At 37.7% G+C, this 17,525-nt stretch overlaps 1 protein-coding gene across 5 annotated transcripts in view; it reads right to left on the bottom strand.

Moving 5' to 3' along the window:
• Positions 1–466: 466 nt before the first annotated feature.
• SLAIN2 (SLAIN family member 2) overlaps positions 467–17,525 on the bottom strand; it is a 34,976-nt gene continuing 17,917 nt past the window's right edge. Inside the window, exons 6-10 of one of the 5 annotated variants that reach the window (XR_015947855.1) lie at positions 13,517–13,654; positions 7,755–7,832; positions 5,948–6,030; positions 3,899–4,214; positions 3,108–3,561 (exon numbers count right to left, since the gene is read on the bottom strand). Coding sequence is in view for 4 of the 5 variants with exons in the window: in XM_035111983.3 (XP_034967874.3) it covers positions 3,495–3,561; positions 3,899–4,214; positions 7,755–7,832; positions 13,517–13,654 (599 nt within the window). In the remaining variant the exon portion in view is untranslated. Of the gene's footprint in view, positions 3,562–3,898; positions 4,215–5,947; positions 6,031–7,754; positions 7,833–13,516; positions 13,655–17,525 lie in introns of all 5 variants that reach the window. The other 4 variants (XM_035111983.3, XM_035111985.3, XM_035111984.3 and 1 more) reach the window with 4 other exon arrangements.

Below are 17,525 nucleotides of genomic sequence, written 5' to 3' on the forward strand. Positions count from 1 at the left end.
TCTTCATAAAAGAACTATTGCCATGTAGAATTGCTTCTCCTACCTACATACCTATATAGACAGACAGACAGACAGACAGACAGACAGACAGACAGACAGACAGACAGACAGACACACACACACACACACACACAGCAAAGCAGCAACTTTTCCCTCAATTAAATCAGATACGACATATACAAGTTCTTTGACTTCAACTTGCAATGCTTTTCTTTTATAAAACAGAGTTAGGGGAAGACCAAAATGGCAAGTAGGGAGGGGGAGTTTAACCTACCCACAGGAAATCCCTCCTACAAAGCTATTTGGTCCTACCAGCAAAATGAACAAGCGCAACCCTGTATGCCTGTAAGTTTTTACTCCTGTTTTCCTGCTTAGCTCTAAATCACAGATGTCCAATAGCAAGTACATCTCTAAAGAATGAAGATGACCAGAGTATTTAAATTAACTTCAACAAAATTTCAAATGCTGAATTGTATATACAGATTTTATTTTTAAAAAAGACTCAAAGAATGTTGTGGTAAGAATATTTATATTTTTTCCATTTTTTTACTTTTTTATTAACACTTACAAAAACATTCAAACACTGAGAAAAAAATTAAATAACTTTGGAAGCAGAATTCCTTTCTTTTCTGCCTACATACATACAACAATTCTGAGCTGTTGGCACTAAAAATAATCCACATTCATAAAAACCCTTACTACTATTATCAAACATAAATTAAGAAAATCATAGGCACTAGTTTCATGTTTCCACACTTCTTCAATATACCCAAACCTCTAAACACATTAAGCCCTAGGATGTCCTGGTAATCAAATAAACTGGTAATGCACAAAATCTCCCCTAGTAAACTGGCAGTTTTCTTCTTTCAGGAATTTGTATTTTCTGGATTTTTATTATGATGTAGCAGCAGGATGTTTCCAGAACTTAATACACCTTTCAAAATGATTAAACAGCTGAGTTTGATTTTTTTTAAGTGGTTTATAAAATAAGGCGATCCTTGGTTAAAAAGGTAACACCTCAATTTCTGAACAACATAAAATAAACATTTTCCTAACAAAAGCACAAATTAGGATTTCCTCACTTCTGAAAATTGCAACATCTACTTCATTAGAGCCAAGTCTGAAAAATGCAGCTAGATAGTTTTACCTAAAATATTTTGGTACCTCGCTTTTTTTTTTGCTCAACATCACATGTGTTGGATTAACAGTACAACACTGTTAATCCTGCCTCAGGTTTCCCACAGGTTATTGGCTACTTTGATTTCGGAAGACACACCAAATCAGTAGATTTCGTCCAGGCAGACTTTTAACTGAATGTAAAGATCAGGGTAAGTATTTTTTTTAATTAAAATGAATTCCACTTCCCAGACTGTGCTTATGATTCTTGGTGCATATCATTCCACCGTATGAAAAAAGTAGCATTGGAAAGAATTGTGAAGAAATCTATTTATAAGACCTGTTTAAACCGAGAATTTGAAAGAATGCCCAATCTTCTTTTTGGGTATTTCGATTTGTACATAAACCTTTCTTCCCATAATGTGTCTTTAGAAATCAGCATCCTAAAAATTCCTGCAGTAGGAATCCCATGACTTAAACTTAAACATGGCAAAATGAAGGGTCTCTTTTTTAACCAATAAAGACTGCCCGTGGATCACGAAACTGCTGGATCAGAGATCTGGTCCTATTCTGTCTTGTTCACTTATCCAATTCAAGTAAAAGTTGCATGGCTTTTAATCCACTAAGCTAAGGAAACTAAAAATCTGAGGACTGTGAAATTCTAGCATTAATTACCATTTGCTGCAAAATTCAAAACACACATATTATGAGGCAGGCAAGAATGAGGTTAAAAGGCAACCTACCACACATTCCAACAGAACCTGTTGGATTCTTCAGTCATTACATATAAAGTATCCTGGCTGCCTTGTTTTACCAAGTACTTCATGAGTGCTGCAGACTCATAGTGGATGTCATACTGAGAGACTGCCCCATTCATAGAGACATTTACAACGGACCTGCTCCCAAATTGCTGTTTTCACATCTTCAGTCGTTCAATGCAGCAAAAAACAAAAATATATAATTTTTTTAAAGGTATGTATGTGTGTGAAGGGAGGGAAATAGGGTGTCAATAGCAGCAGGGGTTTTTTTTTTAACTGAGCAGGGAACCCTGCAAACAAGTAAAAATAGTGATAAGTATTGGTTAGTCTGACAGCCACTAGAGGAACTAAATATCTTGTAAACATATATGGCTGGGTTGTTGTTTTTTGTTCGTTTTTTATTAAACTCTTACCAACAATGTAAAATACAGGTGTAAGGCAAAGTACATCGTTAAAATACTAACATGGGCAATAACTTCGGACGAAGTATTTACAATTAAACACAAATTAGTTTAGGAAGCTAATCATTTTTTTTTCTTTAAAAAAAGATAAAGAAAATTCCCTCATACCATGAAACATTACCCACATGAATATATCATTTGGTATCAACAGTACAACTCATTTCCTTTGTATCTCTAGGGTATAAGTGCATAGTAATCTTTTCTTTATGTTAACTCTACGCATGTTCAGTTGAGTTCCAGGCTGTAAGCACTGAGGTGTGATTTTAATGGACAATTTCTCCCTTTTCAAGGAAATTTCATCTTAAAAAGGACTTCTCAAAAGAGTGTGAGCTGCTGTGTTTTTCAAAATGTCGTTTGCGATAGCAAAGGCCATCTTCCTGAGCCAGGAACTGCTAAGTTTAGAAAGATTGTACAGTTGATACTAAGCCCTTTTGGCAATCCAAATGAAACAACACAAAACCAGTTTGGGTCAAGTCAACATAAAAAGATGCAACCTATCCAACCCAGATATATGAGGTCTGTTGCATCCAGACTGTTCAAAAAGATAAAAACAATGACATTGCTTCCCTACCACTCCCAAATGAGACTCCAGATAAAATGGTCCTACTGTGACTCAGCAATTTCTCCATCCAAATCTTCCACAATTGTTTAAAAGAATTTCACTACCACAGTAGCACTTGGCAAGCCGTTTCCCCCCCTTTGATTAATATGTTAATGTTTACATAGTACAGCTCCAGAAAATTATTTTCCTTAAATCAAATCAAGTCACATATGGATGTTTTAGATTTTATTTTTAATTTTATTTTTACGATTTTACATGCTGTTTTTCAGGATAGATGTTTCTTTGGCATTGTGTTAGGTGTTTGCCCAGATGTTGACCACTGTATCCATGAGAGCATTTATAACAATTTTTTAGGTAGCAGAGGAGAAAAAGCTCCGGAGGTGAAAAGTGATTCATGTAAAAGTGATTTGAGTGATCACCAAGTATCTGATGTTAATGTCATTAAAGTGCTGTTTTATAATCTCTGCCAGCTTGTGCTAATTAAGGACAGAGGTCTGGGGATTTACAAACCCCCAAAGTCTTATCTGATCAGTCTGCATATTGATCTGTCATTTAGCCTGGGGAAGGAGTACCTACTGAGCGATGTCGCTTTGCAGTTCAGTAGCAGCCGTCCTTCCAACTCTCATCTTTCACATTGCTATAGGTTTTGGGAGCTGGCAATGTTCTGAAACACAAAAATACATCCCCACAAAAGTCTTAGATCATAGTATACAAGTGCAACTGCTTCTTTCAAATTACAGTTCACTTCACTGAAGGTATTAATTAGCACCAACTATTGTTCATTTTAAGAAGTTATCCCCAATATTAGATTAACTTTTAACAATATACGCTTGGCGTAACTAACAGACAACATTAACATTTAACCAGTTTTAGCATTTCAGATACATCCGGCTGGCTGCTATTGGGAGCAGATGCTGGACTAGATAAGGCCTTAGCCTGATACAGGAAGCACTTCTATGGAAGACTGCAGTATGAAATCTTAAAATGAAAGCAAGACTCACCTGCGAACAGGCTGTGCAAGTTTGCTACGAGGCACTGGTATGCCCCCAGCGGAGGGGGCACTAGGTCTTGGCAAACCACTCCTCATCCCTGTTGTCCCTGTGGGTCTTGTAAGCGTAGCACTGTTGATGCTGCTGGCTGGGCTTGGAGAGACTGAATTGGGAGCTGCTAAAGGCCCTGGTGAAGAGCTGCTATGTGAAAGCTGGACAGCTTCTGGAACAGCAGAGCTAGGTCCATGGTTACTGAACGCTTTTACTGGCTGTCTCAGAGCCAGAGGAGATGGTGCTGCCGGGGACCGGAATTTACTGGGAGAAGGTACTGGAAAATCATCAAAACAAGAATGTCATTTTCAATGGCGAAGAAACAACAAAATGCAGCTTAAAAAATAGGCAGAAACTGTTTCAGCACCTGCAATGTACTATGGATTTACACAACACAACACAGAGGTATTGATGTTTTAGACATCTTTCTATAAGGTAAGAGTTCGTGTATAGCCTGCTACAAACTCACAATGTTCTATTGAAGGAGATTGACATTTGATGTGTGGCAGTATAAAAATGGACACCTATCATCAGTTATGCTAACAGACAGAGTAGTAGTTTTGTGCCTATTTTGGTCTGACCATTTTCAACACTTTCTTTGGGGGTAGATATGTTATGCATACAGTCATTCTCATTCAAATTATTCATAAGATGATGTAGCAAACCTAGCCAAGTTTGTAATGCACTGCAGATTTTTTTAAAAAATGCATTTAGTATGAGAAATGCCCATTACTACTGAATTTGTTCTGTACACTGTGAAAATACATTTATTAGGGAGTATACTATAAACGAGACAATGTCTGACTGTTAAAAGCACCCCAATGGAGAAGGTTTTAAATAGAGACAATATAATATGCTATTCCTTTAAGAAATCTAGGAAATATAGCTATAGTTCACAGGCCTTGTGTTTCATGGAAGTGAACTACATGCTGGAATCAATATGATGAAGGCAGGGTTTATAAATAAAAAAACCATAATACTACAAACTCACACCAGAAATTATTGGAACCTAAATTCACATAACTGTGCACATCAGAACCAAGTCTGAATTGCTTTTAAAGCTCTTAAAACTCCCATGACCCTCAAATTGCACAGGCTACAGCATCTTGAGAAAAGATAAAGGTGTATAGAGAATCCTTCTTGGCATGTTTCTGGGGGAACATTCCACAGTGGCATTATGGAACAAGACATGCCAATGATCAGACAATGAACAAACACCCTAGACTGCAAAAAGCCAAAAGCAAGTGAACTGTTTCAGAAGAGACCAATAAAACAAACTACAAAAACTCCTAAATAAGAAAAGTAAAAAGTACAAGAAACCTCAAATGTAATCGCAGGATTTAAAAGGCATTGAACCTGTAATGAAATAATGGATGCAGTTTCAGTGTGCTACAGAAAAAGGTTTTTGGAACAACTGAACAATGTTTATAACATGAGCTTTATGAATAAAACTGAAGATTATTTTTTGGGGGGAGATTCTTATAGTCTCACATACCCTTTAAAATAAAACAAAAAATAGATTCCTTAGTCCTTTTTTTCAAATTATAAGTAAACCATCCAAGGTCACTTTATACAATATTTCAGTTTCCAACACCCCACTCTGCCCACTTATTGCACACAGCTGTGAATTTTGCTGTAACAATAGGTCCTTTACAAGAGGAAGCATGTGGCTCAAAAAAGAATTTCTTTGTTTGAGCTCCAAACCATGACCAGCTTTATGTAATTCTTAATAGACTGCCTAGTTAATTCCATTACACAGAAGCCTTTTGCTTACAGAACATCTATGAACACCCACACTTCTGGAGAGACTATCCACACTGCAACTTATCAATATTAATGATCTCGAGGCAAAATTGAATGGTCTCCTGTATATGCCTTAATAATGGCCCTTCACTTAAATCAAGCATTGCAATAATAATAATAATAATAATAATAATAATAATAATAATAATAATAATAATGGAGGAATATGTAGTGACAAACAACAACACATGTGCTGAGAATAAAGACCTTGCGTAATCTTAGCCCTATAGGTATAATCTATCTGTGTCTACCGACAGACCCACCCATAGTATTGATCAGCAAGCAACATCCTGATATAAGAAGGAAAGGAGAATTATAGCTTATTGTAAATAACCACAGTGAAGTATGCCACACAACCCAAACTGGTCATTTCCTGCTTTAAAAAGGAATTTACAGTACTCAAAACAAATGCAAGAGATTGTTAGAGGTATGATATAGGTACAGTACAGAGAAGTAGCATATTGTTGAACTTAGGTAGCAGAAGACATTTAGGAAGAAGTTAACTATCCATTAACCATTCTAAGCAGAAAAGGGACTGGTGTTTCAGGAGTAAGGACACAGAAAGCCCCAGTCCAAAATAAAATTCTGATACAAAATGTGCTTTGTGAATGATCAAATAGTCTGGACTGCTATTGAGTGTATCACAAAATATCAATAAATAATTAGAACAATGCTATGGGTCCAAGTACAAAAAGAACTGAGATAATGGGCTTCAAGACCTTGCGTCTAAAGAGATCATACTTTCAAAAGACTATTGTAACAAATCATGTAAATTCTGAACTGATTAGCTTTACACTGTACTGTACACACAAAAACTTTCTACACACCTAGTCATAGCAACATGAACATGAAGAATCCTCTCCAAAGATAATTTGGCTAAGATTAGGGAGCCAGACCAAAATGACATGAATAATAGACATAAGGCAGAATTATTTGAAAATGATACACATGTATTCTGCAAGTGCACTGCACTTGGCAAATGTTTCTGCTTCAAAATACTTAGACAAAATGTTCTTTAAAATATCTCATTTAGCAGTGACAAATGCAAGATATATTTTGAAATTATGTATTATGAACCAAAGTATTAAGCAGATGTTTTAAATGATGTGTGCTGATTTTATACAAAGAATATTGACGTTAAGGGCAACAAAATGGGATAAATAATCTGTCTAAAGTCTAAACCAACAGCTCCACCTTCAACCAGGAGCGGTTGTTAATTTCTGGGAAGTATAAAAGTTTTCCAGGTTCAGCTATCCCAAACAGCCTACAAAGACGACTGAATAAAAATGACAACTAAGGAACCAATATCTGGAGAGTGTTAGGCAACCTTAGAACTGTTCTGAATATGCCTGCTACTTTAAAATAAAGAAGAGGGCAACTTGAATTAAATAGCTGTTCTCTTTAGAATTTAGCTTAGCACTAACTTTTCTTGAATTGTAAAACCATTAAGAGGTTGTTGTTGTTTAGTCGTGTCCGACTCCTCGTGACCCCATGGACCATAGCATTAAGAGGTAAGAGTAATCAATGAATTCTTTAAAATCATACCCAGTCTTTTGAGAACTCCAAGACAGTGGACAGTGCTATTGCCCAAAACAAAGGTATAGGCACCATCTCTAAACCTAGAAAACACGAGTTTGCCCCAACTTAATATAACCTACTCTTATGCTTCTAAAGCAGAACATAGGATAAATTCTAGCACGACTGATTATTTTATCAGTTAAGGTATTTAAGCAATCCTAAAACAGTGCTGATAATAAGTTTTAAGATCAAAGCTTGCTAAAACTTAGCACTTATTTTCGTAATAAGCATATGAGCGAAGATCACAACAGTCAACAGCTAGCCAATAGTCAATGCTGAAATGTTCTATAAAGGAGCATTTATGCTATTTCATTCACCAATAAAAGCACTTGCTGTTAGACTCCAGTTGCATTATTTCAACTGCATAAGTCTAAGCACAAGGGAACAATTTTCTGAATTTAACTGGATTTCATTAAATGGCTGTAAGCTAATTTACCTCCTTTGGTAGCTGGAGTAGGAAGTAGCTGTTTGGTTTTGAAGGCAACACGGGGCATTTTTTTCTGCCTTTGCAGAGCTGTTGAAACAAAGACAAGTTATATCTGTCTAAAGAGAGAAGATAATGAATTCAAAATTCACTTAAGATTTTAGGACCTTATCTACCTAGGAAAAATCAGGAAGCAAAAAAAGCATAACAGTTTTCAAAAGCTGTTATGGCTTCAGTAGTAGTAGTCGTAGTAGTAGTGGAGGAGGAGGAGTGCTTTGCTTTGCTTTACAGAAGTGATGCTCACCACACTAAGAAGGATTGCCAATGTAAATGTCAGGTGCTTCATGGTACAAACTGTGTTAAGAGTTTTAGCAGGCAAAGAGTTTCGTGCAGGCCAAAGCCCAAGGAGGAAAAAACAATCCACACGCCCAGAAGTGAAAACAAGCCACCAGCCAGGCATGCCACAGCCAAATCAGTGCAAGGTTAAATTCAGAACACAACGGTCACATTTAACACACACACACACACACACAGGAATTCACACAAGACTGATCACTTATTGAAGCTAGTATTTCTGCTTTAATCAAAAACTGTAATTCTGACCTATAAAGAAGAGTCAGGAACAAGCTCAAACAACAAAATGTCATCTAAAGCCAGCTGTTGTATCTAAGTGGACTCTTGTAAGCTAATGCCTGCCATAGATAGAGAGGACCATATAGGCAAATCAATCCTTGAAAAGCATTCAAGTATGGCTGAGAATTCAACACAATATGGTGGTCCTCTGCAACTGTCATCCTCAGACCAGTTCCAACGTAAGTCAAATTAAATATATATATTACTGAGTCACATATACATTAAAGAAACTTAAGTGTCTTATGGGAAAGAAACATGGAGCTCAGCCAAGCCTTCCCCATCTTTCTTGTGTGTGAAATATCTCATTCCCCTATTACAAGGATCAGTGTTGCTAATCCAGGTTAAAACAAAATTAGATATGCCCTTAAAAATCACTTGGATTTTAAGGATCCCGATTAAAGCCAGGTTCTCAGCAATTTACTAGCACACTGAGTTTTGTTTTAACTCAGCTTGGCAAATAACAAAACTCAGATAGATGAAGACAATGAGGGGGAAATCATGCAAGAATTGAGGCACTGCAAAGTAATTTAGATCCTGTAGCCTGCTCCTTAAACACAGATCAAGTCAAAAGCAGGCTTCACAAGAACCTGCCCCACACTTCTCTAGGTTTATGACTATGCTAAGCAACATGGCATTGAGAACTAGAATGAGTGTACTGTATCTAGATAAAAGTGTAACTGAGGAAATTGTGTTCTACTACTGCTACATTGAATTGTTAATACACACCAAGCAGCACTTATTTATCCTTTATTCCCCACCCCCCTTCCCTTCAGCAAGGAGAAATGCGTTCTTTTTGCTTTGGATAAATGGATGTGCCCACTTTTTCTGACGGTACAAACTTAAGCATGGCTACTCAGGAGTCAATTCTGTGGGGAGGAATTGAATGTTGCACTGTTGCAAATGTTCCACCAGCGTAAGCATTTCTGCTCGCCGAATGGAACAATCTCTCCACTCCTTCACCCCACGCACTGTTTTCTCCTGAACTCCCCTTACAGAGCCGGGGGGGGGGTGTATTTATGATTCCACTATTAAGTCACATATAGAAATCTAATAAACAACAATCAGTGTAGCTTACTTAAAAATAATAATCTTATGGACTGAAAAAACTATTTAAATATAAATATTAGTCCTTAAAATATAGTCCAGCCCACAACCTTCTATAGCGGATAGATATACATGTAGGATATACTGTTTGCTTTAATGCTGTATAAAAAGCCATGGGTATCTTACCCAACCAACACTTTCTCTGACAAGTAACATCAAAATACAGTTTCAAATCAAGTATTTACTCATGTCAAGGAAGTGCCTTGCTAAACAATGCCAGAAAAAGCCCATCTAGTATCTGCCTTCAATGATGGAGAGAGCGAAACATTTAGGAATCTCACAAAAAGGGTATGTCTTGGTTTAGAAAGATACGTCTTGTGAGCATTCATTCCACAGACTGCATTAATATATGCTCCCTCTGTATATTCTAAACCTAAAAGGTAAAGGTTCCCCTGACTGTTAGGTCCACTTGCGGACAACACACTGGTTGTGGTGCTCATCTCCCTCTATAGGCCAAGGGAGCCAGTGTTTGTCTGCAGACAGCTTCCAGGTCATGTGGCCAGCATGACAAAGCTGCTTCTGGCGAACCAGAGCAGCGCACGGAAACGCCATTTACCTTCCCGCCGGAGCGGTACCTATTTATCTACTTGCACTTTGACGTGCTTTCGAACAACAGGAGCTAACCCCATCATGGGGATTCGAACCGCCGACCTTATGATCGGCAAGCCCTAGGCTCTGTGGTTTAGACCACAGCGCCACCTGCGTCCCTAAACCTACTGGGAGTTTAATTAGATGATCCCAGTTCTAGTGTTCGAGATCATTTCTCTTTTCACACACATGCTGCACCATACTTGTTCCAGCCCCCAATCATCTTTGCCACATGTTTTCTGCGTCATTTCTAAAAAAAAGATATCCTTCTGGAGACTGAGTGACCAGAATAAGACACAGTGTTTCAAATACTGGTGCACTATCAACTTGTACAGCTATTTTATTTTCAACCCTTTAGAGATTCCTAACCTTGAATTTGCCATACCTCCTTGAGCTTTCTATTTTAACTTCACAATCCGTTTCCCAGGTAGTTGGAATCAATTCAATGTATACGTAAAGTTATAATTAAAAGCCACTTTATGCATGATCAAACACCTGCCATTGTACTGCTAACTTATTCAGCTGTAGAGTTCCACAGAATTTGCTTAAGTGTTTACCATTTGAAATAGCTTGGCGTAATATGCAGAATGTCCAAATAAGTTTGGAACAAGTTAAATACTACTGACCCCAATATAAACATTTTGTTTTACACTGGTAACTTTCCAATCCTTTGGAAAGGAGGGTGATTTTAGTAGCGAGTTGTGCATTATAATTAATAAATCAGAAATTTAACGTTTTGAGTCCAAGAACTTACAGATGAATGTCACTCTGCTATGGTGGCATTTCTTGTGAATAACTTGTGTCTTCAGTAATACATTTGTTGATAAAGTTGCTCACATTGATTCCACTATATCAGTCAATAGCTAAATCAACACCTTTTTCATTCTACAATTTCAGTTTGGTAGAAGACTGCAAAATTTGCCTTCTGTGCTACTTAAAAGTTTAAAACAAGGTTTCAGAATAAATCACACTTAAGAAAATAGAACCATAAGGAGGTTACTAACTTGTACAAAAGGCAGAGAATGTTCAGGTGCCCATTTTTCATGAGCTAGAACAAGCCTTGAACAGGATGAAAATGAAGCCAAACAAATCCAAAATTTCAACTTACATTTGCAAAGGTTTGAAATTATTTTCATCAAGACTTCTACAGGTTTGTTAATGAAATATATTTGTGTTTAAAAGGTAAAGGTAAAGGGACCCCTGACCATTAGGTCCAGTCGTGACCGACTCTGGGGTTGCGCGCTCATCTCGCATTATTGGCCGAGGGAGCCAGCGTATAGCTTCCAGGTCATGTGGCCAGCATGACAAAGCCGCTTCTGGCAAACCAGAGCAGGACATGGAAACGCCGTTTACCTTCCCGCTGTAGCGGTTCCTATTTATCTACTTGCATTTTGACGTGCTTTCGAACTGCTAGGTTGGCAGGAATATTTATGTTTATACAAGCTTAAACTACACTGATACACTGCCGACATAATTTTCATTACCGCCACCCATATGTTAGGTATTGCAGCTTGTGAAAGTATAAATTAGGGAGTGAACTAAAAGCAAGAAAAGGCAGAAATCAAAAGAACCCTCCCAAGTTAAGCTCATGCAGTGCAACAACCTGAGGGAAGAGTGAGAAGACCACTGCATGTGTACAATAAAATAAAAATCAGTAAATACAGGAAAACCCCAAAGAGCAGAATCTCCGTATGCAAAATTATATATACACAGGGATGCAGAACCTGTGGCCCTACAGATGTTGGACTCCAACTCCTATAAATATCAGCCAGCAGGGTCAACTGACAGGTACCCCATCCCTTAACAACACAAAAAGGATAAGCTACATGCTGTTTTTTTTAAATAAAAATATATAGAGAGAAGCTCCCATTAACACTTAGAGAAGTTTCCCTTGTGATGAAAATAAAAGCTTTTGGGGGGATTTTTCATGAAGATTAGGGAGGGTGATTAAGCTCCCTCTCTCTACCAACCATAGGCCAAATACTGACTAGGCCACCTGAGTGGTTGCTAACTGCCGTTAAACAAAGGTACACACAATGTTAAACCATGTATTTGTGTGTAATTTGGCTATAGGCTTCCAAGAAAGCATTTGTTAGTTTTTCAAAAGGGAAGGAGAATGTAAATTTCAGTCCCAAAATAGAAAAGCACTTCCTACATTATTTTGCACAATAGGGACGAAATTCATATCTTTCCTTACGAACAAGGAAATTATGACCAGGAATTGAAAAATCAGATCTCCATTTACATATATAAGCACACCTTTCAAACAAGTTCCATTAAGGGAGAGGCGGATTCTTTGGCAACATGGATGTGTAAACACTTACTCCTCAACTCCTATTAATAAAAGAGCCTGTTCATACAAGACCTTATTACTCTTTGATCCCATAGTTCTATTATTATGCTCAGCTTATTGCATTATGTATAGTAATTTACAATTTATCCTTTGCAGAAAGGAATGCCAACTTTGTTCAAAAGGACATTTTCCTTTGGTTTATCAGCTCTCATTCAGGAAACAATCTTATGGCTATAAAAGTGTATGCCTCTGAAAATGTTTATGTATACAGCTGATCCAAGTAATTCCCAGTTATGAATACTGAAAAGTGAAACTAACAATATGAAAATGCAACTTCTTTCTTTTAAAACTTATAATCCATCTTTCAAGCTGGCAGGCACTTTGAGTTTGATGTCATAATTTTCAGTCATTCATCTGTTGGATGTAGTTACCTTAGCTAACAGAAATTCAGATTCCCATTTCATATTCACTTCAACTGCTTGATACTCACTGAAATTTGAACCAAGGCAGAATGGCAGAAGATGGAAATGGGGACCATTAGTACACTTTTTACTATCACCCTACGGGAATCAAAAGTGTGTAGCTGCAACTTGCAACACAGCTAGGGGCAATTCAGAAGACTTTATAATTCCTTGCTTAGAGATGTTATATGATAATGAATGCAAGCTAAATATAAAAAATGCAAGTTACACTTGATTAGCAAATCATAGAATCATAAGAGTTAGAAGGCATCCTGAGGGTCATCTAGTTCAACTCCCAGCAATGCAGGAATTCTGAACACAGCCATCCATGGGTGGGCTTGAACCACTAATTTTCTGGTTAACAGCCAGACCCACTGACCCACTGCACCACAGAGACCAAGCTTATGGAATGTTCAAGATAGACCATTGCAGAAAAGGCTTCCTATTCAGGACAGCAGACAGTAAGGAATCCATCAATATTGAGAAGTAATGTGGGATGGCAATGTACATGTACTTCATTGTTAAGTACTGTACTTTGAAATGCTCGTTTGCCCAACATACATCAGATCTGACCAAGCTTGCATTATCTGCATGAAATGTCTAATCCCTTTACCATGAAACTGTAAACACGCTACTAATTGTTTTCAGCCGACTCTCAGAAGCCGTGTTTACAGCATCACTGTAAAGATACTTACTGGATGAGGGTTGAGGTTGAATACGAGATATTCCTCCATTTGGCACTTGAAAGTTTGAGTCACTTCTACTGTTTTTCACAGACTCAACTTGGATGTTAGATGTCCTGGACAGGTTTGGAAGACTACGCCTTAGTTTCTCTGTATTAAGGAAAGATAACAAGAACACCACAACATACCATCTGATGCAGGAGACTGAAAAATCATGGCAACCTGAAACCCGAAGGACGAGAGGGGGCAAAGCTTGCTACAAATCTGCATAAAACAAATGGTATCTGCCTAATGTTACATTATCAAAATTACATATAAGAAATTTTAAATCTAGTAAGATATAAAATTACTAGATTTAAAAAATGTAAAAAGAGAAAGAGACAGAGATGGAGAAAGCAAGTACAATTTGTCTATTTTTTCATCCAGAGCAAAACTTACTTAACCTTTCCTGTCTGGTAGGAGGGGTTAGGATTTAAGGTATAGAAGTAAGAAAACTGCTGGTCTACTCCATTTTAATATCTCAACATAACCATGGTGAGCAAATGTGTACCAAGAAAGCCCAAAACACATACGGTAGTATGCGTACAGACTCCCTGTAGATAGGTCAGGGCCTGCCCTTTCATCTTCTCCCCACCATCATTTGCTCATGACAGTTATGTCATGAGAATATGACCTATGAAAGGAGAGACAGGGAAATAAATATGTCTGACAAAGAATATCTTTTTACACATAAAACAAATGTCACTGTTGTTTTGGGAAAGTAAACAAACATTTTATCTATCTATCTATTTGATTTAGACTCTGATTTTTGAAGAAATCTTCCACAAAGTGGTTTACAATATTTAAAAATACAATGCATCTTGCTTTATCAGCTAAATGGGACTTCACTGGAAAATTTCAGGTTTTACAAGTCCCACTATGCAGAGATATCACTAATATTCAACTTCACGATGGCATAAAACTATTATATAAGCACCACATTAAAATTATGAGAGAGGATCTACTGTCCTCAAATCAAATCAGAGTTTAGACATGAAGAATCCAATAAACATTATTTTAGTTTCAACTTAACATAAAAATTTAAGTCTTTGCTCATGCTGTCAACTTTATGGTTGTATCTAATCAACCTGCACTTTGATTCTTCATGATATTTACTGCTAACATTTAGGTAAGATTCACATCTGAAAGGACCAGTTTCAACAAGCATAGTTATAGTATATTCTTTTCTGACTTTTTCCTAAAAGGAAACAGGCTTTCAAAACAACAGCGCATGTTAACTTTTGCTTTCTCCAAAAGGCAGATTCCTCTAATTGTTGTTGTGGTTGTTTTACATTAAAGTGAACAGTGCACAACTATAGCCCTATGTCTGAAAATTCTTGGAAAGTAAATTGAAGTGCAAACTTGAATATGTAGAATAGTCTCTGGCCATGTGCTGAATTGGTCATCAGAACATTGAAAAAGTCGACCGTTACTGGCCTACTGAGTAAAATAAAGCCATGGAATTAGATGTAAGACTGTGGGCAGACATAACATTCAACAACTTCCTTGAATGACCTCTTAAATTTAACAGACTTGGGAATAAAGAAGTCAAGCACTCTTGGCTGCTTTGGAGGCATCTCTGTCTCCTTAAGATTTACATCATTCAAATACATTTGATCCCACAAGTTTTCATGTGTGCCACACCCATTTTCCATCTACTTTGTGGTATTTCTTTAATAGAGATAGCAAAATTTCATGTTGGTTGTTGGTGTGTCCCTGCTTTTGAGGGCAATATAGGAGAAACAAATGGAAAAGTTCAAAAGCAAGAAAAATAATGCAAGGGGGAAAGAAAAGATTAGCAGGCGTGTTCAAAGAAGCTTTGTTTATCCTGTCTGAAAATTATACCATAAATATATTTCTGAAGCTTAATTTATTTGCCTAACACAGGGGTTGTTAACCTGGTCCCTACTGCCCACTAGTGGGCATTTCAGGATTCTAGGTGGGCGGTAGGTATAAAATGGTTGACTACCCCTGGCCTAAAACATATAAAAGTAAATTCCACCCCTGCAGATGGACTCCCACCACATGCAGTTGTACTGCTATACTGTAGTAAAGAACTGGACAGGATCCCTTGCCACACAAGCTATGGCCTCTTACAGCAGCAGCGCACTATCAGAGAAATGTGGGGCAGCATCACCATGGACACACTGACATCTCTATGGACAGACAACTGTAGTAGCAGTCAGCTTTTCCCTAGCTCCCAAGTCCACTACTGTAGAAAGCAGATGAGGGCCCTCAACTCAGCATTGAGAACATTAGGCATTTCTTGAATCAAAGTAAAAAATGTAGCAGCAACATGCATTTTCATTTGTGCCGAGGACACACACTGTCTAGTCAGACTTGGAAGAAGGAAACAGACTATTGTCTGAACCAACTTTCAGAATTGTCTGTTTCTTTCAACCAGCAGCATGGTGCATGGGTATATGCGCATGCAAGAAAGCATGAGATATATGCTAGGAGAACTTGAAAAGAAATGAGGGTAAGATTTGTTTTTCCAGCCACACTATTACTTTTGCTATATCAGGAGTGTCAAGATCACAAAGTGCAACAAGCAAACATGGCACCGACCACATGCTTTGATGAACTCTGCAGAACAGGAATACAATTATCTGCCTCCCCTCCCTGTTCAACACATCACAACCTGATCTTGTGCCTCAGCATCATTGCTGCTACTCACCTTTCTAGAGTCCATCTCAGTTTTCTTTCTGGCTCCCTATTCTACCCACCCTGACCAGTCAATAGCAGGCAGCACATTTGATAATGATTGCAAAGAGCGGATTGCAAAAGGATGAAATAGAATCTCAGTGCAGAAAGTGGAATAGAAACCTTCTCCAGAACCTGGAGACTTTAACCAGTATTTTCTCCTAAATGGATAGATTTTCCAGATTTAAATTTTTTTAAGCATATGCAAGGAAAAGGTTAGCAAGGTGCCAGTGTCAAAGCACATCCCTCCCCTCTGAGAATTGTAAATTCTTTTCCTACTGGACTTCTGCAAGAGGACTTCTGTTACATTTTATAAAGTTGTCCCATTCTGGGCTTAGAGCATGTGCAGGAGATAGTGGCAAAACCTGTTTAGACAGATACCACATGGAGACAACATGTGTATTGTGAGCAATAATGTTTCTATATTTTATAACCTTCAAGCTTTGGGGAAAAGGTACCATCTGTACATAGCCACAGAACCAAATAATCTTTTGATTATTTAAAGAAAAAACAAATGACTGATAACTAAAAGGCATGGGTAAAGGTGCTGGGAGGACAAGACAAAATACCCCACCTGTCTTCACCAGGCCTCAATTTCTAAGGCTGTCCCCTGAACATAGGCCCTAAAGAACATGCAATTCAGCTATGGCAGCATTAGCAAGGATTGTGATGCAGAGGATGTACAGAACGCAAAGCTTTAAAAACAAGGAACTGAAGGGAGTGAACAGGAACATAAAAGCTTTAAAGAGCCGAGTTAATGGATCCATTTACAGGCAAACTTACTATATATGGTCTCACCCCTCCCCTTCCTCAAAGCAGAGTTTGCAACGCAAGGTATCTGAAGGCATGCCTCAAGATATTGAAAGCAATTGAAAAAGCTGAGGAACAGGAACATCCAACAACAACAGAAAAATAACACTGCCAAATATTGCTTGTGGGATCTCCTAGCACAGGCTCAGTGTAGAGCTCTCCGTACTAAGTGAGAAGCTAAGCTGAGTGATCATCAAGCAAATGCTGGTTCTACATACCTCGTCAAACTCCATTCAAAATGGTAACATCCTTTAAAATGGAAATGCTGATGCAACAAACATCTTGGTGACCTTCTGTAATGAACTTATGGTTTGGGGAACATAGATAGACAGCTATAACAAATATTTATTCTATTGTGTCCTTTGGAGAAAATGACTTGAGAAACTTTGTTACTAGAAAAATGTCAGGAATTTCTTGTGAGAATCTTATTATGGTATTTTGTAAAACCGACCATACTAGAATGCTCATG

Source organism: Zootoca vivipara, chromosome Z1 (genome assembly GCF_965207765.1).
Source record: "Zootoca vivipara chromosome Z1, rZooViv2.hap1.1, whole genome shotgun sequence".
Lineage (NCBI taxonomy): Eukaryota > Metazoa > Chordata > Lepidosauria > Squamata > Lacertidae > Zootoca > Zootoca vivipara.